This window comes from Ascaphus truei, chromosome 2 (assembly GCF_040206685.1).
Source record: "Ascaphus truei isolate aAscTru1 chromosome 2, aAscTru1.hap1, whole genome shotgun sequence".
NCBI lineage: Eukaryota > Metazoa > Chordata > Amphibia > Anura > Ascaphidae > Ascaphus > Ascaphus truei.
Window position 1 is genome coordinate 400,175,189 of NC_134484.1, and position 20,962 is coordinate 400,196,150.

Sequence of the window (20,962 nt, forward strand, 5' to 3'; positions counted from 1 at the left end):
TCTTCCCTGTTCCATTGTAATGTCTGGGTTAATCAGTACCTGCATAACACACACACTGGGTCATCAGGGGTTAATTGTGTAAGCCCAGTGGGCTAGTTAATGCGTTATCTGTGTATTCCCTTTGCCTCATGGGCCTGCAACTGTCTGTGTCAGCGTGTAAGTGGATTGCCTTGTATGGGTGGCCTCTTATGAGGAATAGCTGCAGGACAGGGATGTCTGGAACATGAGGGGAATATTTTAACCTGTCTTGCCTGCCAGCAAGGTATTCTGAGCCTTGGGGTACAGCCTCCGGGTCACCCCCCAAGTACACACATATTAAAAATATAACTTTGTCATAAGAGGGACATATATTTTGGATAAAGTGACTTTTTGCAGTTTTTGAAATACACAGGCAGAATGCTAATGGTGTGCTAATGTACAGGCAGAATGCCTGTCTTTGTAATGCGTAAGGAACCAAATGGTGCCTCATATGAGTATTCACGTGAGTATTCACTGGAAGTGTATATCAACAGAGAGGTGTGATACATCGCCCTGATCAATAGGTAACTGACCTAATTGGTTATGCGAAAAGCAAAAGCCCACTTCAAAAGGTTTTATTGATGGGGCCAGGGGGGGGCTACCCCCAACAGGATATCAAAAGTGAGTAACTTTATTAAATATAAGAATACTATGAGATGTCCTTGGCTGAACCGGCTAAGAATTACATAAGTGTATTGGCGAGAGTAAGCCGATCTTGGGAAGTCTAAACATTGAATATGTAACTGCTGCTAAATGCCAGATATTAATATCTCTATTAATGTTCATATTACAATGTAATGATGGGTCTCTCTACGAGCGTCAGGTGTCCCAGAATGCAGTAATATATCTCACCTGACTGTGTGTATTACGGAACGGAAGTTATGCAATGATTTGCAGTAAATATGAACTTTTGGTTGAGTCTGAGGAACCCCTGTGGTGATGAGCAGGAAAGGCTAGAATTTACAAACCTGATCATCAAAGACTATTGGGCTAATTGCTTATGCTTGGCCCAACGGACAAAAGGAATTAACCAGAGGAAGTGGAACTTTTCACACTGTCCACCCTGCTTCAAAGGGTTTGTTGATGGGGGGGCTACCCCAAGCTGGAAGTCCCAAAATGAGCTTCAAAAGCTTCCAAGGGACATTTGGTAGCCGTCTCGGCACCTAAGGTTACAGATAGAGGGACAAACGGTTTATAAACTGCTGTCCACCCATATATCCTTTGTCTTCGTTTGCTGAATGATTTCCTGATTGCTGGATGAAACTGCCAGTTCAGATGGGACTGTTTTCATTATTTTCATCTTTTACGTAAGTGTCTATATTTTGCCTGTTATTGTATAATCTATTGTGTTCACCTTTATCAAGGAATAAAATCACTTTATTATATCTTAAGTCTCGTCCCAGTTCAAACCCAGGTATATATATTTATATATATAGTTTTGGTGTACAATTACAGCCTGTCGCAAGCTCTCGTGACAGTGACATTACGTCACTACTGGTGGACCGGAAGCCGGTCGGTCTGATCCTCAGCTGTTCCTGTTTGCTGACGCACGGAGCGCATGCTGCTCTGACAGCACTTGGAATACGATCGCACAGGAAGCCTTTCCACCGGCGCAGCTTGAGGAGGACTGACTGGGTACCTACACCGGCGAGGGTACTTGTAATCTACTGGGATTTCCATAATACAGTGTGATATGTCATCACTACATGCCTGATTTTATACTACTTTTGTGAGTGAGCCTGATTCCCCCTATTTTTACCAATTAAAGTGAAACAGTATCACGCTATGGGCCGTGCGCTGTCTATTCTTTTTAAAAAAAATATATATATAAAAGCTCGGCTAACACGGTACCGGTACCACTATATATTATATATATATCATCTATTCATTTTTGATTATTAAAGCTCGGCTGACACAGTGATCTGTATTTGTGTGTGTGTGTGTGTGTGTGTGTGTGTGTGTGTGTGTGTGTGTATGTGTATGTGTATATATATATATATATATATATATATATATATATATATATATATATAATCAAAAAATAAATAGATGATACCGTTCTGTGGCTAACGAAATGCTTTTATTTGTGCGAGCTTTCGAGATACACTGATCTCTTCTTCCGGCGATGTTACAATGAATGAAGCAAGGATAACTTAAAAACAGTGTCTCTTGGAATGTTATCTGTGCTTCTCCTTCCCCCGGTGTGGATGTGTTTTATGGCTAGAGGTGTCAAAGGGTAACTGAAAGCAAGTGAAGAAAGAGTGTGTATGTGTATCAGTGTGAATAAAAATGAATGGAGAGCCCACAGTATAAACAGTGCTCTACACAAGGTGTGTGTGGAGTGAGAGGGATATAAATGGTGTGGGTGGGTGTGGAAATGTGAGAGTATGTAGCACAACTACAGTAGCGACATATCTTATTGCACTAAATACCGGCGGCATGCCGGGATCTGCCCCAGCTGCCGCCAGTAATGCACGCGCGCCGCCGCGTTTCCCCACTCACCCCCCCTCCTCCATCGCGCGCAATTTACACACACTTCCGGACCCCTGTACCCCATCTGCTCTGACACTCTGCTTCCCCGAACCCCCGCTTACCTTAATTTCATCTCCAGGGGTGTCGGGGAAGCCTGGGGAAGACGGGGAAGCCGGGCGCGCCTGTGACTGTGACGTCACAGTGCGCCGCCACGCGCCGCGGCTACCCGCTTCCCAGCCACATACAGCCAGCGGCTTTTGCTCGAATAAGAGCTGCCGCTGCTGTAAAAGTGTGTGTGGATACTATGTGGTCCCTATTGGTGTATATGGATGGAAAAATAAGGAGTATTAGTATGTGTGAGAGACAGCTGTGTGTGCATACATATAGCACAGTATGTACAGACATGGCCTTTAGCGCTCACGGGAAGAGAGTTCGCTAGTGTCAGTAATGACTCATAAAATTTCGATCTCTGTTTAGGCCACTGCTAAGTGTCCCGAACAGTTGCATAAATTTGTATTCATGCAACCGTCTCTCTTTCGGGGTTTTAAGATTACCTTTGAGTATGGCAACCCTCAGATCGTTCATCTTATGGCCAGAGTCAGAGAAATGTTCGCCAACAGGACTGTCTCTTGTTCCGCGTGTGATGCTGTGGCGATGCAGGTTCATTCTCTTGTTTAGCCCCTGTCCTGTCTCACCTATGTAGTAGCAGCCCCCTGGGCATTTCATGCACATGATGAGGTACACGACATTGCTGGAGGAACAGGTGAACCCTCCTCTGATTTTGTATTCCCGATTCTTGTGTGGTATTTGTATTGTGTCCGCTGTGTAGAGCATTGCGCAGGTTTTGCATCTTGGGTCCTGGCATGGTTTTGTCCCGCATTCAGTTGTACTGCTGAATACTTTACTCCTCACCATAATATTCTTGAGATTATGGGGTTGTCTGTATGATAATAAGGGTGCTTCAGGGAAGACCTGTTGCAGTCTTGTATCTTCCTGGAGGATGGGTTGTAGTTTCCTGGCGATCTTGCGTAGGTCTCCTAGGTGTGGGTTATATGTGACCACCAAAGGAACCCTGTCGCTTGTCTCCTTCTGTTTGTATTCAAGGAGATCACTTCTTGGTATTCTGGTGGCTTTGTGAATTTGCTGGTCTACAATTCTGTGGTTATATCCACGGTTTATAAAGTCTGATCTCAAGGCTTTAATCCGCTGGTCTCTGTCTGCTGTGTCGGAGCATATCCGGTTGTATCGTATGGCTTGACTGTAGATGGTTGCATGTTTGGTGTGTGTCGGGTGGAAGCTGTTGTCCCTCAAATAGCTGGCTCTGTCTGTAGGTTTGCGGTATACAGAAGTCTGTAGTTGGTTGTTCTTTATAGTAATGGTGGTGTCTAGAAAATGTACTTCATCCGGGGAATGGGTGAGTTTGAGGTTGATGGTGGGTGGAAAGTATTGAAGTTGTCATAGAACTGTAGGAGGTCCTGTTCGCCAGAGGTCCAAATCAGGAGGATGTCATCGATGTAGCGAAGGTATGTAAGGGGTTTCAAGTGACAGGTGGACAGAAAGTCACTTTCCAGTTTTGCGCAGAACAGATTGGCATACTGTGGCGCCATCCGAGTACCCATAGCGGTCCCGGTTGTCTGGAGGTATGTGTCATTTCCAAATGTGAAGTAGTTATGGGTCAGAATAAATTCAATGCATTTAGTCACTGTCTGCTAAACAAACGGAATGCCATTGGCCCCCTCCCTACAGGAACACTACTAGCAACTATGGATGTAGAGTCACTTTATACAAACATCCCCCACGAGGATGGGATTTCAGCCTGCAGATACTTTCTGGGATCGCAGGAGCCACTCACAGAGACAGTGACTAAATGCATTGAATTTATTCTGACCCATAACTACTTCACATTTGGAAATGACACATACCTCCAGACAACTGGGACCGCTATGGGTACTCGGATGGCGCCACAGTATGCCAATCTGTTCTGCGCAAAACTGGAAAGTGACTTTCTGTCCACCTGTCACTTGAAACCCCTTACATACCTTCGCTACATCGATGACATCCTCCTGATTTGGACCTCTGGCGAACAGGACCTCCTACAGTTCTATGACAACTTCAATACTTTCCACCCGACCATCAACCTCAAACTCACCCATTCCCCGGATGAAGTACATTTTCTAGACACCACCATTACTATAAAGAACAACCAACTACAGACTTCTGTATACCGCAAACCTACAGACAGAGCCAGCTATTTGAGGGACAACAGCTTCCACCCGACACACACCAAACATGCAACCATCTACAGTCAAGCCATACGATACAACCGGATATGCTCCGACACAGCAGACAGAGACCAGCGGATTAAAGCCTTGAGATCAGACTTTATAAACCGTGGATATAACCACAGAATTGTAGACCAGCAAATTCACAAAGCCACCAGAATACCAAGAAGTGATCTCCTTGAATACAAACAGAAGGAGACAAGCGACAGGGTTCCTTTGGTGGTCACATATAACCCACACCTAGGAGACCTACGCAAGATCGCCAGGAAACTACAACCCATCCTCCAGGAAGATACAAGACTGCAACAGGTCTTCCCTGAAGCACCCTTATTATCATACAGACAACCCCATAATCTCAAGAATATTATGGTGAGGAGTAAAGTATTCAGCAGTACAACTGAATGCGGGACAAAACCATGCCAGGACCCAAGATGCAAAACCTGCGCAATGCTCTACACAGCGGACACAATACAAATACCACACAAGAATCGGGAATACAAAATCAGAGGAGGGTTCACCTGTTCCTCCAGCAATGTCGTGTACCTCATCATGTGCATGAAATGCCCAGGGGACTGCTACTACATAGGTGAGACAGGACAGGGGCTAAACAAGAGAATGAACCTGCATCGCCACAGCATCACACGCGGAACAAGAGACAGTCCTGTTGGCGAACATTTCTCTGACTCTGGCCATAAGATGAACGATCTGAGGGTTGCCATACTCAAAGGTAATCTTAAAACCCCGAAAGAGAGACGGTTGCATGAATACAAATTTATGCAACTGTTCGGGACACTTAGCAGTGGCCTAAACAGAGATCGAAATTTTATGAGTCATTACTGACACTAGCGAACTCTCTTCCCATGAGCGCTAAAGGCCATGTCTGTACATACTGTGCTATATGTATGCACACACAGCTGTCTCTCACACATACTAATACTCCTTATTTTTCCATCCATATACACCAATAGGGACCACATAGTATCCACACACACTTTTAGTTGTGCTACATACTCTCACATTTCCACACCCACCCACACCATTTATATCCCTCTCACCACACACACCTTGTGTAGAGCACTGTTTATACTGTGGGCTCTCCATTCATTTTTATTCACACTGATACACATACACACTCTTTCTTCACTTGCTTTCAGTTACCCTTTGACACCTCTAGCCATAAAACACATCCACACCGGGGGAAGGAGAAGCACAGATAACATTCCAAGAGACACTGTTTTTAAGTTATCCTTGCTTCATTCATTGTAACATCGCCGGAAGAAGAGATCAGTGTATCTCGAAAGCTCGCACAAATAAAAGCATTTCGTTAGCCACAGAACGGTATCATCTATTTATTTTTTGATTATTGAAGCTCGGCTAACACGGTACTGATACCTCTACATGTATGTGTATGTGTATGTATATATATATATATATATATATATATATATATATATATATATATATATATATATATATATATATATATATATATATATATATATACATATATATATATACATATAGACAGATCACCGTGTCAGCCGAGCTTTAATAATAAAAAATGAATAGATGATACTGTTCTGTGGCTAACGAAATGCTTTTATTTGTGCGAGCTTTCAAGATACACTGATCCCTTCTTCCGGTGATGGTACATTGAATAATGATGACAAGATAACTTTGTCTTAAATTAATTCTACTCGCCACTGCATTGTCCTGTTAAGGGGAGGTATGTTTCTTTTTGTCTCATATTATATTTTCATACACTTTATGGTTTTATATGGGATTATATATAATGTATTTTCTATTTGTTAATTAAATGATATTTTTATGACTGTGGACTCTTGCGTGTGTTGTATTGTTGTATATCTTTTTGGTTGTGTGTGTGTGTGTGTGTGTGTATGTATGTGTGTGTATATGTGTATGTATGTATATATATATATTTATATGTATATTTTGTTTTTATTCATTAGTAGGGTTCCTGTGCAGACTATAACCATCTTGCCCTAAAACAGGACAGCCATTCAGATACACACACCAGAGGACAGACGCACCAGTCCTCACCTCTTTTGTCTGCGATTTCCTCTTATGCTTGACTCCACGCCCCAGGCACATGCTCCTTATATTGCCTTCTTATTGGTTGCTGCTGGGTAAGGCACCCAATATAGATGGAGGAAACTGCCCGGCCCCCGGCCAACTATTCTGCTTTCTACCTGCTGTGGGAGAACTTGGAAATCCCGCGGCACTTTTTTTTTATTTTTTATTATTACTTACATTGTTTTGTTAGGTGTCCAGTATGTTACATTTTTATTGAGCATTTTTTTACATACGAAATATGAATTAACAAAACACATAACAGATAAAGGGGGGGTCGGGAAGGGGGGAGGGGTAGCATTTGTACAAATATAGCATTGTACACAACAATTTAATTACCACATGTATCACTCTGTTCCAAATATTCTAATCTATATATGGGGATATACGTGCATGGCGAAACCAAGGGGCCCAAATCTCAGAAAATTGCAAGGTAGAGCCGTTCAGATAGACTGAGAGTTTTTCCATATAAACTATATGCCAAATTTTATTTATTTGGTTTAAGGATGGGGGGGCAGGTTGTTTCCAATTTTTGGCAATTGTACACCGTGTAGCATTTAACATTTGGGCTACTACTCTAGCTTTTTTTCGGGGAATATTGGCCATTGGCTTGCCTAGCAATATATATACTGGGTCATGTGGGACAGTGATTTCTAGGATCTTGTGTATTAAGGTGAACACTTCCGTCCATGTTTGTTGGATTTTGGGACATGACCAGAATATATGCAGAATATTCCCCACTTCACCACAACCATGCCAGCACAGAGGGGAGACCCCTGGGAGAAAAGAGTGCAGCCTGGCAGGAGTCATATACCATCTGAATGTTAACTTGTAAATATTCTCTTTTATTACAACGCACGATGAATTTTTGGAGGCAGCTTCCCAGATGTCTTTCCAGGTATCGAGATCTATACAGACGCTAAGATCTTTTTCCCAGGATACCATATATTTATCGGGGGTTTGGTTACTCTTGATAGAGGATAGACTTTGATATATTCTGGAGATAATGCCCTTTGTGTGGGGCTGGTGTAGACACCAGTCCTCAAACAGAGTTAAAGCATGGGGTTGACTTGATTTGTAGACTGGATATAATGCCTAACCTGGAGAAATCAGAAAAAAATCGGAAGAGGGGATATCATGATTCGTTTGTAGAGAAGCGAATGGGGGGACTTTCCCTTGAACGAGAATATCTTTGACTCTCGTGAGTCCTTTTTGAACCCAGGTATGGGAGAGCGGGTTTTCTGTGTAAAAAGGAAGGGAGGGGTCCGAGAATAGGGGTTGCATGATGGAAGGGGTACCGGTTAGTTGAAACTTGGATTTGAGGGAGTCCCAGATGTTACAGGCAAAGGATATCACCGGGTTCTTGAAACTCTCGGGTGGTCTAGACTTTTTGTTAAGCTAGAGAAGATTTTTTATTCTGCATGGAGAACAAAACAAATCCTCTATCTCGACCCACCTCCTTTCAGTTGGGTTTGAATGCCAGCTAACAAGTTGCCCAAATTGAGCTGCTCTATAGTAGTTTTGTAAGTTTGGAAGAGCTAAGCCTCCTTCTGATTTGGACTTATAAAGAATATCTTTGCGAACTCTAGGTCGCCTGTTTTGAAAGACAAACTTCAAAATTTTCTTCTGAATATTATTTAAATCTTTCTGACAGATTTTAACCGGGAGAGTTTGAAAGAGATAGAGGAGTCGAGGTAAAATATTCATTTTAATAGTGGTTTTTCTCCCAAACCAAGATATTATATATGGGTTCCAAGTGGCTAAGTCCTTGACTATCTGGTCAAAGAAGGGTTTAAAATTTGCGTTGGATAAAGTTGAATAATTTTTTGTTAGTTGAACCCCTAGATATTTAATATGGTTCACATTCCATTTAAAGTCAAAATTTAGTTGGAGTAATTTTACTAATTCTTTAGGGAGGTTTAAACTAAGGGCCATGGATTTGGAATGATTAATTTTATAACCTGAAAGTGAGCCGAATTCTGATAGAACGTGAAAAAGATTAGGGAGGGATGTGAGAGGTTTTGAAAGCGTCAATAGTATATCGTCCGCAAAAAGAGCTATTTTGAATTCTTCCTGACCAACAGAAATACCCGCAATATTGGGGTTCATCCTTATCTGGCATGCTAATGGTTCTATGGCTAAGGCCTCGGCCATGTTCCCTCCTGCTCAGCACTGAGCCCCTACAGCCGCAATTTGAGCGGCTTTAGTAGGGGCTCACCTACGCTTCCGGAAGCGCGCAGAAGCGTAGGTCTTAGGGGAATTTAAAATTCCCTCGCTTGCTGGCGCAACAGGCCGGCCCAATGAGGGCGAACCAGCTCCGTGAAATCACTGGCCCGCCCCCAGCCAGTGACGTGCCCGCCCCGACAACCCTGCCTAGTTCCATTTAAAATTGAAAAGGGGGCAGACAGAGAGCTGTTCGTCCTCACAGTGGCCGTTGGTGTGGAGTATAGTGTGTTTATACTATTTAAAATTTTGGCTGTGAATCCCATCTGCGAAAGTGAAGCTGACATAAACTGCCAATCTAATCGATCGAGCGCTTTTTCTGCGTCTAAAGAGAGTAATAGAGATGGGCACTTTGTAAGATTTGCTACGTGTATTAGATTCACTGTCCTCCTTGTGTTGTCAAGGGCTTGTCTGCCCAGGACAAATCCCACCTGGTCCGGATGAACCAATTTAGGGAGGATACTATTTAATCTGTTGGCCAGGATCTTTGCGTATAGTTTTAAGTCTGTATTTAACAGCGAAATAGGTCTGTAGCTAGAACACAACAGAGGATCTTTCCCCTCTTTGGGGATTACCACTATGGTAGCTTGGAGCATATCTCTAGGAGGGGGAAGGCCTTGTTGCATCTCATTGAATACTTTGGTAAGAAATGGGAGGAGAGTTGTGGAATATTTCTTGTAATAAAGATTAGAAAATCCATCCGGACCAGGGGCCTTCCCAATTTTCAGGGATTTTATTGCTTCCATAATTTCCAGGGGCTCTATAGTTTTTTCAAGGTTTGTGATGTCATTTGGGTCTAGAGTGGGGAGTCGGGATTCTGCTAGATAATTCCGAATCTTTATTGCTCTTTTCTCTTTAGCCGAGTCTCCCACTGGGCCTGGTAGGTGGGGTTGTGAGATACTGAACCATTTTTAGTGTAGATGTTGTGACTTTTAGCTTTAGCTTTTTTTTGCTTTAATCTACGTGCCAACATTTTATCTGCTTATTGCTTTTTTCATAGTATTTCTGTTGAGTCCATCTTATAGCTCTTTCTGCGTTTGAGACTAACGAGGTTTAGTTCGCCCCTCACTGAAATTATTTGCCTGTAAATTTTCCGGGAGGGGTTTGACTTGTGAATAAATTCTAGCTCTGATAATTTTTGTGTTAGTATTTCAATTTGTTTTTTCTTTTTTTTTCCGAGAAGCCAGGGCAATCCGTTTGCCTCTTATCACTGATTTGTGGGCTTCCCAAAGGGTAAAAGAGGAAACCTCTGGGGTATTGTTTATTTCAAAATATTTGGCCAGATCTTTTTCTATTAGTTGGAGATTTTGTGGGTTCAATAGAAGGGATTCATTCAAGCACCACAACCTTGTTATATTTTTGGGAGTGAGGCCTACTAGTCTGGTTATAAGTGTAGAGTGGTCTGACCAAGCAGAGGGGGCGATTACTGCTGCGGAGATATTATCACTAATTTGTTGGTCTTTTAGGATATAGTCAATTCGAGAGTAGCTATTATGGGGGTGAGAAAAAAAGGAAAAATCCTTTACTTTATTTACTAATCTCCAGGAGTCTACCAACAGCAGCTACTTGGTCATAGATATGAGACCCTGAGTAGAGGGAGCTATTTTTTGTGGTGGTGGGAGACTTGGGGATTTATCTAAATTTGGGTCCATAATTGCATTTAAGTCTCCTGCTAAAATTAAAAGGCCTTTCTGGACGGAAAGGATTAAACTTTTTGAAGTGAAACTTCCTTAGTGGCACCTCATTCGAACTGGGGCAAAAATGAATTGTGGAGACAGAAATGAAACGGATGTGACGTCAGTGCTGGCAGTTGAGGCCGGGCTGTGTTCTGGCTCAGCCCGACCCCAACACTGACATCACACCCGCTCCACAAATCAGATGCGGCGGCGGCGGCGGCCGCCATTCCCCCTGCACATCCGCTGCCAAGCCGCGCATGCTCAGTAATCATGGGGACTGGAGGAAAGCCACGCATGCGCAGAAGCGGTTGGCAGCGGCGCCGTTCCCCGCCCGCTGCCACGGCTGTTGACATGTGTCCCCGTCTGCTGCCCGGGACAGCAGAGACCGCCCGACCGGGACAGCCCCCCACCCACCCTTTCCTTACCCGAATGGGACAGCCCCCCACCCACCCTTTCCTTACCCGAATGGGACAGCCCCCCACCCACCCTTTCCTTACCCGAATGGGACAGCCCCCCACCCACCCTTTCCTTACCCGAATGGGACCTCCCTCCCAGCCCACACATGGGCCCGCCTAACTTCCACTACCGCTGCCATGCCGCGCATGCGCAGAAGCGGCTGGCAGCGGCGCCATTCAGCCCTCCAGTGACGCGGGCGTTTGCGGGCCCCCCAGGAAGCGGTGGTACAAAAACCCGGGCGCAACCCGCGCGGCACCCCCCGGACCCCCCACACACTGATGGACCCCCCCGGACCCCCCACACACTGACGGACCCCCCCACACACTGACTGACCCCCCACACACTGACTGACCCCCCCCGGACCCCCCACACACTGACAGACCCCCCCAGACCCCCACACACACTGACTGACCCCCCCAGACCCCCACACACACTGACTGACCCCCCCAGACCCCCACACACACTGACTGACCCCCCCAGACCCCCACACACACTGACTGACCCCCCCAGACCCCCACACACTGACTGACCCCCCCAGACCCCCACACATACTGACTGACCACCCCAGACCCCCACACACACTGACTGACCCCCCAGAGACCCACACACACTGACTGACCCCCCCAGACCCCCACACACACTGACTGACCCCCCCACACACTTACTGACCCCCCCAGACCTCCAAACACACTGACTGACTACCCCAGACCCCCACACACACTGACTGACCCCCCCAGACCCCCACACACACTGACTGACCCCCCCAGACCCCCACACACACTGACTGACCACCCCAGACCCCCCCACACACTGACTGACCACCCCAGACCCCCACACACACTGACTGAACCCCCCAGACCCCCACACACACTGACTGAACCCCCCAGACCCCCACACACACTGACTGAACCCCCCAGACCCCCACACACACTGACAGACCCCCACACACACTGCCTGACCCCCCCAGTCCCCCACACACACTGCCTGACCCCCCCAGACCCCCACACACACTGCCTGACGCCCCCAGACCCCCACACACACTGACCCCCCAGAGCCCCACACACACTGACTGACCCCCCCAGACCCTCACACACTGACCCCCCCAGACCCCCACACACACTCACAGTCACACGCACACTCAGTCACACACACTCATTCACACTCACACGTACACTCAGTCACACGTACACTCAGTCACACGCACACTCAGTCACACTCACAGTCAGACGCACTCACAGTCAGACGCACACACAGTCAAACGCGCACGCTCAGTCACACGCACACTCAGTCACACGCACACTCAGTCACACGCACACTCAGTCACACGCACACTCAGTCACACGCACACTCAGTCACACGCACACTCAGTCACACGCACACTCAGTCACACGCACACTCTCAGTCACACGCACACTCTCAGTCACACGCACACTCTCAGTCACACGCACACTCTCAGTCACACGCACACTCTCAGTCACACGCACACTCTCAGTCACACGCACACTCTCAGTCACAAGCACACTATCAGTCACAAGCACACTATCAGTCACACGCACACTATCAGTCACACGCACACTATCAGTCACACGCACACTCTCACGCACACGCACACTCTCACGCACACGCACACTCTCAGTCACACACACACTCTCAGTCACACGCACACTGTCACACGCGGAATTCACACTGCCTGACCCCCCCAGACACTGACCCCCCCAGAGCCCCACACACACTGACTGACCCCCCCAGGCCCCCACACACTGACCCCCCCAGACCCCCCCACACAGTCACACTCACACGCACACTCAGTCACACGTACACTCACAGTCAGACGCACACTCAGTCACACTCACAGTCAGACGCACACGCAGTCACACGCACAGTCAAACGCACACGCTCAGTCACACGCACACGCTCAGTCACACGCACTCTCAGTCACACGCACTCTCAGTCACACGCACACTCTCAGTCACACGCACACTCTCAGTCACACGCACACTCAGTCACACGCACACTCTCAGTCACACGCACACTCTCAGTCACACGCACACTCTCAGTCACACGCACACTCTCAGTCACACGCACACTGTCACATGCGGAATTCACACTTAGTGCAAATAGCTAATACAGGGGATGTGTGCCGAGCACGCGCATTCTAAGTCAAATTTATTTGCGTTTTGTCATTGAGATTGTATTTTGATTTTTAATTAAAACATCACCAACACCAACACAAATACAATTTCTGTGACAAAAGTCAAAGAAGTTTCACTTACTATGCGCGTGCACAGCACACACAGCTTTTTTTTTAGTTCTTGGAAGAAAGATTCTTGATTGTCGTTAGGGGCGTAAGTGTTGACTATTGTTATATCGGTAGAGTCCAGTGACCCGGTAATAATTAGAATTCTTCCCCTGCGGCACCTTTTAATCTTCACAACACCCTTGGATGCCACTGAAACCGCGGTTGAGAAACAGTAATCTATTTACTACTGATAAATTATATTTTCCTTGAAATTGTGTGTTTTAATTCACAACTTAATACTCTAGAACCTCTGTTCTGCTTCCTGTACCTAGTAGAGAAGGACAAATAATTTGCTCTACTCTGTATTCGTCACAAATATGGCCTTTATAACAACAACAAAAATATATATTTGTTGACATTCGAAAAAAGTCACCACTAGTTAGTCTAAAAAATAATTTAAAAAAATGTATTTGAACATTTCAACATTTTAACCCCCCCAAACAAATGCACACAATTCCAAATTCTGACACATTCGCCCATCTCTAGTCCCAAGAATAAAATTGGGACTGGTTCGGGCATTTTTGTACCAACAGAATGTGCCGGGATCAGGTTGGTCACTAGATCACCAGAAGTTCCTGGTCTCCTTCCTGAGTTGCTATATAGTTTTATATTGTGAAAAGAATAACCCGTTTGCATAATAAACCATTAATAAAAGTGAATCATTGCCGGGTTCCTCTCCCCTGTGCCCCCGCCAGTGCGGAGGAACAGCCGACCTGTTACATATGCTGTGGTCTTGTCCACGGATCTCTCCACTGTGGGAGGCGATTAGACATTAGATACAGAGACTGTTCGATCTCACCATTCCCCCAGACCCGTGGTTGTTCCTCCTGAACAGGCCATTGACGGGCCTTTCCAAAACAAATGACAAACTAATTGCCCATTTCGCAATTGCAACGCGGTGCGAGATCGCAGCATTATGGAAACAATCTGATATTCCAACCATCCCAAAGATTCGGAATCGAATTTGGTTCATTTGCCAGATGGAAAAATTAACGAGTTTAGTTAATGATACTGGTGACAATTTTCTAAAAGTCTGGACGCCTTGGCTGGCACAGACAGATATCCCGGGGATTGAGAGGTCCTCAATATGGCTCTGATAACAGTAGGTGCGTTCTCCTTGTGAGGGGCTTACAGGAAGTATTCTATTCACCCAGGACCCCTTATAGTAACATTATAACATAAGTAATAAGAGAGACGACTCAGCTTGCAAACATCTGTGATGCTTGGCACGGAGCCACGTGTCGCACCTACTACCAACGCACTCCCCCTACCTCACCCCCAACCTACCCCTTTCCCCTCCCCATCCCGCTTCAACCTTCCTTTTTTTTTTTTCTCTGTGAGTATGTATTGTCTCCCCTTTTAAGTTGAGTTATATGTGTCTGTTTGTCCATTTAAGTAGAGTCGGCTTGGACTATATAGTCCACACCAAAGTACCCGGAAGACCGGGTCCCGAAGCACAGCAGGGCCTCGTTGTTACTTATATAATTCTTAAAATATTGTTTGCATACAAGACAAAAGTATTCTGTAATGTATTTTATGCTGTCTTGATTCAATAAAATTTAAGTTATAAAAAAAAAAAAAAAAAGTGAATCATACCAGAAAATCTTATACGTGGAAGCCAAGTAATGTCTTGTGAACTGAAATAATAACATGGCTGCAGGCAGGTCCTTTTGGATTACGGATTGAGATTATTTCTGGGTTTCCATAGTCTTCACTGAGAGAACAAATTATCATCAATTTTAGCAAACATAAAATGTACCAAGTCCTCTAATTTAACTAAAGCATAAAAATGCCAATCAATAGATATGCAGATATTTTGGTGCATTTGGAACTTTAGAGCAGACCTTGCCCACTATGGTCCTACTCTGGCTATTCTCCTGTTGTATATACTGTATGAAGACATTTTATTGTTTCTACCAAGTTCATATGGTAAAACTAATAAATAGAAAACCACTGCAGAGATTTGTTAAGACTTGTTTTATCAGGACAGCAAGAGATCCCCAACATATCACGCCTCACAAAATCTTTCTTCTGTCATAGGTAATCCGTGTACAGAACATTCTTTCCGATGATCCTGTGGTGACCCAAGTATACGTCAACAACGGCTCTGTGATCCAGGGATCTTCTATTGCTATTCTCTATGAGGGGAGACTTCTTGTGGGTACAGTGTTCCACAAAGCTTTGTACTGTGAGCTGGATTAGCTGCGTACACCGTATACAACAACTAGCCTGCTATAAGTGTTGTCAACTAAAAAGCTAACACTGAATTCCTCTTCTGTGATGTGTCCAAAGGATGATTGTGACTTTGCACTTTCTGGCAAGCAAAAGTGACCAAATATGATAAATATTACACAATTTTCAGACTTGCAGTAATCATTGCACTTGTTGACCTTCAGATAGTGGCACATGTTTTGTGTTCTTGGCATGTATACACCACCTTAATACAGCATAATACAGTATGTTCTTTCTTTCTTTGTGATCTGTTACAAAACAAGAGGGAAAGTGTCTCAACTACTTCTTGGTAACAATCTTTAAACCTAATTTCTTTAATTTGTTTTTAATCATGATGAAAGCAGCTGTGTTCCTTATTTGTAGGCAAGTTACGTAGGAGTGCTCAACTCCAGTCCTCAAGCCCCCCGACAGGTCAGTTTTTCAGTATATCCCTGCTTCAGCACATTGAGCAAACTGTGCTGAAGCAGGGACTGATTGAACAATCAAAGACTCAGTCTTCAACTGAACCTCTGATTGAGCCATCTGTGCTGAAGCTGGGATATCTGCAAACCAGACCTGTTTACATAACTACTTGAGAACTGGAGTTGAGCGCCTGTGACCTAGTCTATAGTTTCATGAATGTGACTAATAAAGATGGCAATTAGGCGGTAGAGCCCGCTGAAATGATCTGGCAGAAGTATTGCTATCCATCCCTTTGTTGCAGCCTGCCAGCTAAACCTAAACTTCGTCTTTTTGGTGTAACGGATAATACTGTGCCACTCACAATCAAAATGACCATTTTCAGAGGCCCTTTCATTACTGAGTGCAGCATTTGTCATCGTTTTCAAAATTGTCACAAAGCAGCCCCTCATTCCAAGCCAATGCTACATGCTATGTTAAAACATGAGCCATTGCAAAATATCAACTGTTTTTTTTTTCTATGTAAAATTCAGGACTTTTCTGGGTTGAAATGAGTCCAGAATGTACTGATTTTTTTTTTTCTGTGAAGTGAATCAGAGTGTTTAGAACCATCTTGAATTAAATATGTTCTTTTCTATTAAATTAGTTTTTTTTATTGCATTACACTTGCATGAAGTCCGAGTGACTATTCGTTTTGTTTTTGAAGTGGACAGTTCTAGAATGCACTCAGTAAATGGGACCTGTTTATTTTCTCTATTGCTAACACAACCTGCAGCAATGTTACTAATTTGGGTAAAACAAGTAATTTTGTGTCCCAGCAGCAATAACGCGTAACGGCAATCTGCCAGTCGGTTAATATATATATATATTTTCACGCGCACGCATATCTGCCTTGCAAAAAGCCATTTGCCCAGGATCAACACTCCCCTGTCACCCAGTAAGCATCTTTTTATTGCACTGGATGTTCCGTGAGAGATGCTGGGGGGAATACACGTGTTTTAAGGAAGATGACAGCAGTGGGAAATTCAGTGCTTCTCTCTGTGTCCTGCAATGTCTTAAGGCCGCGATTCTAGTTGCTGCGCGCGAATGGAGCCCATGATGTCATGCTCGTCTGTCACTTCCTCGAAACAAGCACGGAGGCGGGAGGCGAGGCGGACGCTTCACCAGGCTGGTTCGACCTCATTGGTTAAAACGCTCACGGGAAGCGGCCGTCGCGCGAAAAAAACAAATTCACTTGTATTTTCAAAAACTGGTCGCTCTGCATCACTCGCGCCCGCTATGGGCGGCCTCATTGAGGAACACCCATCTGTACTCGCGCACGCAGCCATTATAATCGCAGCCTAATGCAGCGTTGGCAACCTCCTGCTACTGTCTTCATCGAGATGAGTCAGACTACAGTGTTGTACTGTGGGACGCGGGGGGGGGGTAATGGCACAATCATAAAAGGACACAAAGGGAGGAGGGGCACAATGACGAAGGACACAAGGGAGGGCACAGCGCCAATGATGTAAATATTGAGAAGTGGCAGAGAGGGAGAATAGGGCCGACATGCAGATTATTAAACCAGTTTACACAATGCAACTGCAGCTCCACTGAAAACAATAGTACCGTGGTCTCCAACGCACGCAATATTTCCCACTGTATCTCTTGTGTTAATGTAGATAATGCCTGACATCTGTAGACGGAAAGAACCCTTTCCTCTCCCCCCCCCCCTTCTAGTTTCTACAGTGGGCTCCTAAAATATAAATCTCCTTTGCAAGGCTGATATATATATAGATATATATATATATATATATCTATATATATATCTATATATATATAATTCAGTTTTGCCATCACTTCATTTTTTCAGGTGATCTGCAAAACGCATGGCCAAACAGTGAAGGAAAATTGTAAAAACAATCCTTTTTTACTTATCTGCTATAAATTCAGTGCCTCATTTTGCTTAATAAAATGATGAAAATTAGTTATCTTGTACTTATTTTCTTGCTATAGCTGATGTGGCCTATATTTTTATGCACATGATATTCTTTAGACCTGAATTTATGGTGACACAGATTTAACCAAGATGAAGCCATCATGCACACAACAGATTACAATCGGAATAACAGACTGCGGATCTTGGGAATACTACAAGGATTTCCGTTGAGGATTCAGATCCAGAAACACTATTTGGAAAATAAAAAATATTTGAAATATACTGCATGTTTTAATGAAGGATTAATGTCAAATGAACACTACTAACTTCTATGAGCATATTTTGTATGAGTTTAGCCAGAGCAATGGAGTGTATAGTGCCAATATATGCATGGGATATATTTGCACGTGAGGACTAGTGAACTGATAGGTAACCAAGATCTGTTGTTAAAAGGTCAAATTCACATGAATCTGATGTTTTGAGTCACAGATAATTTTTGGTACTAGGATCACTGCCCTGTATCTGTTTTGTTAATCATAAAGATGGGCAAGGAGAGCAAAGTCTTCGGGAACATACACTAAGTTCGGATGTAGGTTATGCATCGTCATAATGTGTTACTGCCATTCAAGTGAATGGCAGATAATATCGTTTGCGGTGAGATAACCCGTATGCCTTATGGTATAATGGGAAATATACAGTAGGTCTTGATGCTTTTGTTCTGGGACATACTGTACCAGCAATGCTTAAGGACAAAGAAACAAAGCCAGTTTCACTGGCATTGAGCTTTTGCTCTGTGATAATCCTGGACATTAAAATCCACAATCAGAAAGGGCAGCTTTGGAGATTCATGGTATCTATTTCAGTGATTTATATCTCAACTGATTGAACTAAACACAATGTGTTAGTTAACCGTTTATATTAATGTGATTGTGGCTTTTAAACTTTGGTTGTGTGTTTTTTTTCTTGGGTAGTATGATATGGGAAGGGAATGTTGGTATCTTTTGCGAATTAATGAAAAAGTAGTCACATTTTTTTAAATTAAAACAAAGGTCGTGAAAAAATTCTAAATAGATTTTAAATAAATAGACATAACAATATTTTATTGTATACTATTTTTTTTATATATTCCCTGTTGGGCTTTGCTTTAAGATATATTAACATTTAAGTTTCTTATTCTTCAACTCCCTCTATTCCCCCCCTTTTTTTTTATTGTTGAGCAGTGCTTTCTTTCCTCTTCCCTCCTTTTTTGGACTGTAATGTGTCTTTCTAGGAAGCACAACTTTGGTTAAGGATAACGGGACATAATATTAACAAAATATGCTTGCAAATTGATGCGTTTGGTTCATACATTATGGAGTATGAAATTCTCACATTCGTCACACAACCTCCTGTTTCTCAAAGCTATATTTGCAACATGTGTACCATTGACCTTCAGTCTTTGAAATCCATCTTAAAATCTATCATTTCTGCATGCTCACCTTCCCGTTACCCAAACAGCCTTGTCACATTTTACAACTCTGTCCTTGCTGCCTCCACTAGACAAGTATGCACCTCCTACTGTATATGCCGACAATCATGACGCTGCAACCCTTAAACTTAACTAAACACACACGCACTTTCTACGCTTCTGCACTCGTTCCACTGAACACCTCTGGAGGAAGTTGCACTGTGTTGCCGATTTCCACCAATTCAAATTACTCCTGTTTAACTCTGTTCTTTTTCTTGCCCACAAAACTAGTTTATTAGAGAGGCAAACATGCACAAATCGAACCTCTGATTCTGTTTCTGTCCCACATCTTCAGCCTCCTACAGCATGTTCCACTACCCCACAAGAATTTGCTGATAAATTCAAGGGCAAGGTGGAAGCTATCCATCTTGCTCTTGAAATAATCCACTGTTCCTTCAACACTTCATCTTTCTAATCTCAAGGATATTTCTCCATTCTGATTCTTCTTGACTTCTCTATCAATACTGTTGACCTCCCTTTTGTCCTGCACATTCTTCACTCTCGTCATCCAAGGTACTGCCCTCTCCTAGATTTTCCTCATGCCTCTCACCTCCTTTTCTACCTCCTATGGATGTCTGCTGGTCAACCACAAGGCTCTGTTTTAGGTCCCGTACTCTTCTCCCCATATACAGTTGTGTGAAAAAGAAAGTACACCCTCTTTGAATTCTATGGTTTTACATATCAGGACATAATAACAATCATCTGTTCCTTAGCCGGTCTAAAAAATAAGGTAAATACAACCTCAGATGAACAACAACACATAACATATTACACCAAGTCATGATTTATTTAACAAAAATAAAGCCAAAAATGAGAAGCGGTGTGTGAAAAACTAAGTACACCCTTACTGCTTCCATAGGAATTAAGATGCTAAGTAGCAGACAGGTGCTGTTAATCAAATGCCCTTGATTAATTGATCATCAGCAAGTGTGACCACCTCTATAAAAGCCGAAGTTTTAGCAGTTTACTGGTCTGGATCATTCAGGTTTGTGTTAACACAATGCCAAGGAGGAAAGACATCAGCAAAGATCTTAGAGAAGCAATTGTTGCAGCCCATCAATCTGGGAAGGGTTATAAGGCCATTTCTAAACAATTTGAAGTCCATCATTCTACAATGAGAAAGATTATTCAAAAGTGGAAAACATTCAAGACAGTTGCCAATCTTCCCAGGAGTGGACATCCCAGCAAATTCACCCCAAGGTCAGACCGTGCAATGTTCAGAGAAATTGCACAAAAAAAAACGAGTTACATCTCAGACTCTACAGGCCTCAGTTAGCATGTTAGATGTTAAAGTTCATGACAGTACAATTAGAAAAAGACTGAACAAGTATGATTTGTTTGGAAGGGTTGCCAGGAGAAAGCCTCTTCTCTCTAAAACGAACATGGCAG

General features: G+C 43.8%; 1 protein-coding gene across 1 annotated transcript in view; it reads left to right on the forward strand.

The window, feature by feature from the left end:
• The window catches only part of LOC142487647 (serum paraoxonase/arylesterase 2-like), a 57,805-nt gene extending 39,691 nt beyond the window's left edge, over positions 1 to 18,114 (forward strand). Inside the window, exon 9 of the mRNA XM_075587301.1 lies at positions 15,558 to 18,114. Coding sequence (XP_075443416.1) covers positions 15,558 to 15,719 — 162 coding nt within the window. The 3' untranslated portion in view covers positions 15,720 to 18,114. The remainder of the gene's footprint in view (positions 1 to 15,557) is intronic.
• Positions 18,115 to 20,962: the final 2,848 nt, after the last annotated feature.